We start from the raw sequence: 7698 nt of genomic DNA, 5'->3' as shown, positions 1-7698 counted from the left end.
GGCCTTTCAGCATTAACCCCGCGATTCTATTTCTCAAACCCTTCCCTAAGAGTGGAGGAACAGAACAGGGGAGGGAGGGGGTGGAAGAGGAAGGGGAAGCAGACCCAGGTGAGGACAGTTCAGCCACTTGGCACCTCTGTGTTCATGAGTGGGGATGGGAGAGTGTGGGTCATGAAGAAGTAACACAAACCCATGTTCCAGTTGAGCGTCAGACCACAAGTCCCATCTGCAAGCACCTGCTTGCTAATCTGTGGGGGCAAAACAGCCACACCCTGTTTCTGTGGGGCTGAGGCTCCAGCAGGGAGGACATGTGCTGAGGGGTGTGGAGCACTGTGGAGCCACATGAAGGGGAAGTGGAAGGGTGAGGAACCCTTCGTGGTCTTGGCCCAAAACATCCTGGGAAGGAGCCAGGGACCCGGGCTCCCACCCTCCAGTTTCCTAAAAGCCAGGGAAAGACTCTAAAGATGTTTGCTGGGACGCAAATGAGCAAGTGTTCAGGTCCAGGAGAACCCTGGGAGGGAGAGAACTGAGAGAGACAGAGCGAGAGAAAGAGAACAGACAGACAGATGGACACACCAAGGCTGCAGGCGGGGCAGGGGTGTTCATGGCTCTTGCCAGATGTTCTCCTGGAACAGAGAACCTTGGAGGTGGCATGAGGCTTCCAAGCAGCCCCAAAGGCAGTGTGGCAGAAGTTTGCCAGGCACAGGATGACAGGTGGCACTGAGACCCTAGGAAAGACTTGAAAAAAATCACAAGGCCTCACCAGGATTTGGTCCTAAAAAGAACCAACCGCCTCCCCACTGCCTACCCTTGAGGGTGGACGTTACTTTATACTGAGGCAGGGATAAGGTTAGGGGACATCTATCCTGAGAACAGAGGGTGGAGCGGAGAAGCCAGAGCTCTGGGACCAGCACTGTCCCTCTGCCGGGAAGTACCTGGAATCTTTTGATCTGGGTCCTGTCCACACTCCCCCATTGCCCAGAGGCTCCAGGGAGCATGGAGGGAGGGGCTGGAATGAGAGTCGGGGCCTGGAGCCCAGCAAGACAGGACTCTGTCCCAGCCATCTCCTCATCCAACCTGTCGCTTCGAGAGGCAAGGGCAGCCGTCCACGCTGTTTTGACCTCCAGTGACCCAGAGAAAATTTCCTTTATTAGCGATGAAGCCTTTCTTCTTTTCAGTAGAGAAAAGAACGATCATGTCTTACTTAAGGAGAGGGGGTGTGTGTGTGTGTGTGTGTGTGTGTGTGTGTTTAAGCATGCATGCCCACACCACTACCCCAGTATCAGCATCCACAGGCCTGGCCCTCACTTCCCAGTAGGACCAGTCTGCAGACAACCAGCAATTCTCTAAGGAAAAAAGTGGTGATGCTGGGGAGGGAGAGGGCAAGGAGGGTTCTGTCTGGAGCAAGTGAGTATCTTTTTTAACCCTCCAACTTTTAACCCTCCAAGCTGCCCAGAACATCCACACTAGCTCTGCTTGGCCTCACAGGGCAGTAAAAGAAAGTCCCACCAGCCCTGGACTTTCCAATAGCTCAAAGTCTTGAGCTTGAGTGCCCAAGGTCAAGTTCTGTAGTCTTCCACAAACTCACCAAGCATACAGAAGATGATTTTCTGTAGACCCTGACTGTTAAAGTCACATTGGGTAAAAAGGCATGGGTAAACACACTGATTCGCATGTCTCCAAGCCCCCGCCCCACCCCAACACATCCATGACACAAACACTTTCTCAGGAGCCATCTAGATCTATCAGAGAAGGCCTCTCGCCTCTTGAAGAGAGCCTGCGGAGACTAGAATCCAGTCTTTCCTCCACTGAATGGTCAACCATATTTTGGGTAAGGCTTTGAAGCTGGTCATTTGCTACTCCTGCAAGTCCTCAGATTGATCCAAAGCCATGTCCTTACTGGATTTTAGTCAAACTAGGGGAGGGGAGGGGAGGAGAGGAGGACTTTTTAAACATGAAGAGAACTCGGTGCCCCCCATCAGCTGACTCAATCCGTAGTCTTGACCTTCTCACCCCAAACAGCTTTCCCCTCTTTGAAATGAGAAAGAGAAATCTAAATGCAGGAAATTGCAGCCCAGGCTGGGACATAGGGAAATTGTCCACATTTGCATCACCTCATTAGGAAAGGGCAGGAGCTAAGAAGCTAATACAGGAAAGAATTTGTTGAAAAACAGTCTTTGGTTAACATTCTCTGGCAGTCTTGACAGTTCATGGTAAGGTAATCTCTGGTCTTCTAATCTTACCTCTTTTGCCCTTAATTTTTTAGTCTTAGAATTCAGTTAAATACAAGGTAATGTTTAAAACCAAAAAGCGTGTTTAAATCGCTGTGCTAAGAGGCACGGACTTAGGTTTTGAGAGGAGTCTAAACACCCAATGGAAACCTCTGGTGGGGCATGTCTGAAAAAGGAAGCGACTGACCCAGGAAGGTGGTGACTCAGTCTTGTTAGAGAACACGTGCCATCCGCCGCATTTCTCAACTCTCCCGGGATGCAAGCTGGCACTTGGCTTTTAGCAGAACTGCCCCAACCTTGAAAGTGTTTCTCTGTTACTCTTAAACTGAGGAATTAGTGATGCATCGCAGTCTGCGATGAAGGGTGTCAAGGGGCAGAGCCCATAACGTTTGGTGTTTGGTTTATTTAATTTTTTAAAGATTGAGAAGGGGGAAAAAATCATTCAAGGATGGTCTTGGTGGCCAGTCAGAAAGGTGAGAGACTCAGGCTTTGAAAATGGATCACACTCTGCCCTTTAACTTCCACGCCCTCCCTCTGGACTGCTCCGGAGCAGACAGTTCAATTGATTTCTTTTGTATCAGGTTTTATTGCTCCAGACTCCTAGGGTCTCCATTTGCTCTCAGAAAAAAAATGTACCCCACTCAGCTGCTCTCTGAGGCATCCTACCCTCTTGCCCACCGCCACAGCGTCCCCATTTCTCTCTTGGGGCGGGGAAAGGGAGCGGAGGCGAGGCCGGCCGAACAGCACCGGGCACCCGAGTCAGGATCCCAAGCAGTGCGCCGCGTCCCTAGACCCCAAGCCGCGCCTGGACCGCCTTGGGAACTGGACCGCATTGCTTTTCAACCCTGGCGGCACACACTGTGCAACGTCACAAGAGTCCTGGCAAGGTCCGGCCATGAGACAGACGCCTGGAACCGAACCCAGGCCGGAGGCCCGCGCGCGCTCGGGGGACGAAACGCGCAGTCTGCAATGCCAGGCTGTCTGCAGTTTCTGCGCCGACCCCCGAGGAGCCGCAAGCTTCCCCCGGCCACCAGCTCTTGCCATGTGGGACGCGGACGTGTACCCCTAGGGCCTTTTGGGTCCCCTACCCCAGCCCCAAGGAAGAAGGGCCCCTCTCTGCGCAGCGCGCGCAGGCGGGCGGGCTGGCGGCGGGCGCCTGGGGCCGCAGGTGCCCCTGGAGCCGCAGGTGCCCCTGGAGCCGCAGGTGCCCCTGGAGCCGCAGGTGCCCCTGGAGCCGCGCGCCGGGCAGGTACTCGCCGGAGAGCTGGCTCGGAGGGGCGGGAGAAGCCCCGGGCCGAGCGAGCCCCGCCTCCTCCTCGCCCCGGGAGCTCCCACCGGGACGAAAGCCTCCGGTCCCCGCGCCACCCGGCCCCCTCCCCGCCGGCACCCCGCACTCGGTGATTGGCTGGCGCCGCGGGTCCCTGGCACGCGCCTGTGGATGTAGTTATAAGAATCCTCGCGTGCCGGCCCTCAGCTTCAGCACGTTGGCGCAGCCCTGCCCAGCGCAGCGCGGGCGCCGGCCAGAGCGCAGCGGCCGCGGGCACTCCAGGGAGGCGCGGGGCGGGAAGCGGGCGGGCGGTCCTCGTTGCCTCCCGCGCCAGGCCGGGAGGAAAGGGGCTGCCAGACGAACCCGAACTGCAGCAGCCAACTTCTAGAGAACACCCCGACCCCGGGCCCGCGGCGGTGCAGGGCATGGACGCGGTGCTGCTGGAGCACTTCCCCGGGGGCCTGGATGCCTTTCCGTCTCCTTACTTTGACGAGGAGGACTTCTTCACTGACCAGTCCTCTCGGGACCCTCTGGAGGACGGTGATGAGCTGCTGGCGGACGAGCAGGCAGAGGTGCAGTTTCTCAGCCACCAGCTGCACGAGTACTGTTACCGCGACGGGGCGTGCCTGCTGCTGCAGCCCGCGCCCTCGGGGGCCCCGCACGCGCTCGCCCAGCCGCCCTCGGGGGGCCCCGGCGAGCGGGAGGACGGCGGCGGCGGCTACTGCTGCGGGGCCGGGGCGCACCCGGGCGGCTTCCCCTACTCGCCCGGCTCGCCGCCCTCGTGCCTTGTCTACCCGTGCGCGGGGACATCCGTGCTGTCGCCCGAGGCGCGGCTGCGCGGCCTGAGCGGGGCGGCGGCGGCGGCGGCTGCACGGCGGCGGCGAAGGGTGCGCTCTGAGGCGGAGCTGCAGCAGCTGCGGCAGGCGGCCAACGTGCGCGAGCGACGGCGCATGCAGTCCATCAACGACGCCTTCGAGGGGCTGCGCTCGCACATCCCCACGCTGCCCTACGAGAAGCGCCTCTCCAAGGTGGACACGCTGCGCCTGGCCATCGGCTACATCAACTTCCTCAGCGAGCTGGTGCAGGCCGACCTGCCCCTGCGTGGCGGCGGCGCGGGCAGCGGCGGGGGGCCAGGCGGCGGAGGGCGCCTGGGTGGGGACAGCCTGGGCAGCCAGGCCCAGAAGGTCATCATCTGCCACCGGGGCACCCGTAAGTGCGTCCGCCTCCTAGCCTGGGAAGACGGGGACGGGCATGCGAAGGTCCCGGTGGGGCTGGGTGAACAGATCCACCAGCAGACTGACGGACAGACGGATGGTCCATGGGCACCGGGCATCTTGAGCGCAAGCTGGCGTTTCTCAGGTTTTTTTCTGCCACTTTGACCGCGGCTGGGAGGGTGCGCAAATCTGTGTCCCCGACAGATTTGCAGCATCTGGGATTCCGGGAAGGGAGCCCTAGGGGCTTGGGGAGGGTGGAGGAAGAGGGTCCTTCTAATGTAACCTAAGACGCCTGTCTGTCCAGGCGCCCAAAAGGGGATCCTAAAGGACCGGAGGGCACCGCTGGGAACAGAGTTGGACATTCACAGTCTGTTTTCTCTTTTCACTCCCTCAGGGTCCCCTTCCCCTAGCGACCCGGATTATGGCCTCCCTCCCCTTGCAGGACACTCTCTCTCTTGGACTGATGAAAAACAACTCAAAGAACAAAATATTATCCGAACAGCTAAAGTGTGGACCCCAGAGGACCCCAGAAAACTCAACAGCAAATCTTCCTTCAACAACATAGAAAACGAACCGCCTTTTGAGTTTGTATCCTGAGAAGTACCAGACCCACCTGAGGATCTGATTATGTCTCTGTGCACATTGTACATGTAAATATCTATAATGTAAATGTAACTTAAGGATCGCATTTTTCTAATGGCAATCAACTGTATGTTATTTATCTATTTATTATCCCGTCGAGTTAATGAAATCGTTGATCTTTTAAAATATATAATTTATATAATTTATCCTGATTTTCTAAAAATATGCAATAGCCTATGATTCTCCTCAGCACCTTTGGCAGAACTCTGCATTGTTGGAAGAAATCTGGCCAGAAAACTTCATGCTAATTTATTACCAGATACGGTTTCTTTCTAAGCAATGTTAATAAATGCTATTTACACCTTTTTCTAAAAGTTGTTTAATACATGGTGGGGTGTATATCTTTAAAATAAAGAAGAGTTAACTTACTTTGTTAATAACTGAACCAGAGACTCAAAGAGCCACCTTTAAGATTTAGCTGAAAGGCAGTGGGTTACAGTTAGGCCTCAGTTCTCTTGGAGCACTCTTTATCGGTATTGCCAGCCCTAAAGAGTAATTTTCGCCTACCGTCCAGAGGGCAAAATAAGTCATGGAGTATTTATTGTTCCCATTTTTCAGATGGGAAAGCTAAGGCCGGGAAATGATGTTTGACCAGTACTCTACCTAATCACAGTGTATAACGTGAACGCTCTGTGTGTTTGGTGGCAGCAGGGGCCTAGTTTCTGGGCTAGCCAAGGTATGGAGCCTTTCTCCTTCCACGGGGAGAAAGGGTTTTGTCGGGCTGCCCTGTGACACATCCTTTCTGCTGTTACAGCATCAGGAACATGGAACTCGGATGCACTCCTCACAAAGGGGAGAAGGCCACCGTGCTAAGGCCAGAGAGCCCTCAGATGACTCCCAACAAAACCCAGGGTCTTTTAGGTAAGGCGAGAGGGAGCACGCCCTCTCTGCCACTTCTGCAACTGGGTTATTTCTGAAATTGACTTGGTTTTGTCTCTAGCAGAATCTAGTCTTTTTAGGCAAGCAGCCTGGGAAGCAGGCGCGCCTCGGGCGGAGGGCACAGGGCCGCCCCCTAGCGAAGGGGAGAGGCGCCAAGGCGCTGCCGGGAGCGCCCAGGAAGCTGGGGCTGGGGCTAGTCTCCTCTACCACTATCAGGGGCCTTTCTGGCCCTCGGGGCGCCCTCAGCTGCCAGAGAGAGCACGCGCGCAAGGCGCTGAGTGCAGGGCCCCGCGCGCGCTCGGATCCGCAGCCCCAGCACTCCACAGGCCACAGGGAGGCAAGGTGCAGCTCCCCGCTCCACAGCGGCCTGGTCAGCCAAAGTACGATCGCGCATCTCCCTGGGTACCCACGGCCCTGCCGCAGGGCAATATGTCGGCAGCATGCTAATTGCTTTAACCTAGTTTCAGACCCACCAAGGGGTTCCCCGCGCACCGCGGGTGCCATGGACGTCATCCAAGAGCAATTAAAGCGAGGCCGCGAGCCCGACCCGCAGCGCGGCCTGGCCAGACGCACGGAGATTCTGGGTTGGGAAGCTCCCTGGAGGCCCTTGGCCATGGACCCTCTCACCCCTTTCAGCCTCTGCAGCCTCTCCCATCCCTCCCCCTAAAAAATGGAGATTTCACACTGGAGGCAGAATTTGGGAACGAGAGAAAAATAATTCGATTTTGTCCTGTATTATGGCCTCATTAAACACGAAAGTTGCTTTTGCACAAGTGCTTCCATCAGGCATGTAATCTCATTACACTCATTAGAAAGTCAAATGGTAGGCAGACTTCAACTTAATTATAAGTTATGTAAGTATTATACCGATTTCTTCGGCTGTGTAGACCTGCGTTTCAATGGGATTGGGGAATGTGGCACTCTGCCGTTAAAACACTACAATCATTGTGATGTGGCACCTTTTATTTTGCGTGCCACTTTTTTTTTTTTTTTTTGTGATTCAATGCTTCAACGACATCCTTTAGTGTGGTGCAGATGAAGCGGAAGAGCCGGGCTGAGCATGTAAAACACCAGGGTCTCTATCTTGTCACTCTTCTGTCCTGACTTGGCAAGTCCCTTTAAACACAACCTTCAAAGAGACTGACAGCTTCTTTTTATTTACTCATAATCCATTCATTCTAGTGTAGCAATTCTTTTTAAAAAAAAAAGCAGCAGTAAAAGCAGAACAAACGTATCATTTCAGAGTCTCCTTTGGCACTGGAGAGGCTGGAGCTGCGCTCTGCTCCGTGCAGGAGCGGCAATCCTTGTGGCTGCGCCAGGCTGGAGAGCCTCTGGCCTGGGGCATCTCTGGGCAGTTAATACAGCCTGGCACTGGAAGGATCAGTTTGAGTGACAGGCATTCAGCGGTGCTTCTGAGTCAACACTTTCCTTCTGACTTAAAAATGTTTATGAAAATTATTGAGTA

The 7698-nt window shown here is 55.3% G+C and overlaps 1 protein-coding gene across 1 annotated transcript; it reads left to right on the top strand.

The window, feature by feature from the left end:
• Positions 1–2928: 2928 nt before the first annotated feature.
• PTF1A (pancreas associated transcription factor 1a) lies at positions 2929–5694 on the top strand. Its single transcript, XM_074358091.1, has 2 exons — positions 2929–4707; positions 5107–5694. The coding sequence occupies exons 1-2, from the start codon at positions 3924–3926 to the stop codon at positions 5307–5309; spliced, it is 987 nt and encodes a 328-aa protein (XP_074214192.1). The 5' UTR covers positions 2929–3923; the 3' UTR covers positions 5310–5694.
• Positions 5695–7698: the final 2004 nt, after the last annotated feature.

This window comes from Camelus bactrianus, chromosome 35 (genome assembly GCF_048773025.1).
Source record: "Camelus bactrianus isolate YW-2024 breed Bactrian camel chromosome 35, ASM4877302v1, whole genome shotgun sequence".
In the NCBI taxonomy this organism is placed as follows: domain Eukaryota; kingdom Metazoa; phylum Chordata; class Mammalia; order Artiodactyla; family Camelidae; genus Camelus; species Camelus bactrianus.
The sequence above is the reverse complement of the archived record's forward strand: the minus strand, read 5'-3'. Positions and strand labels throughout refer to the sequence as shown.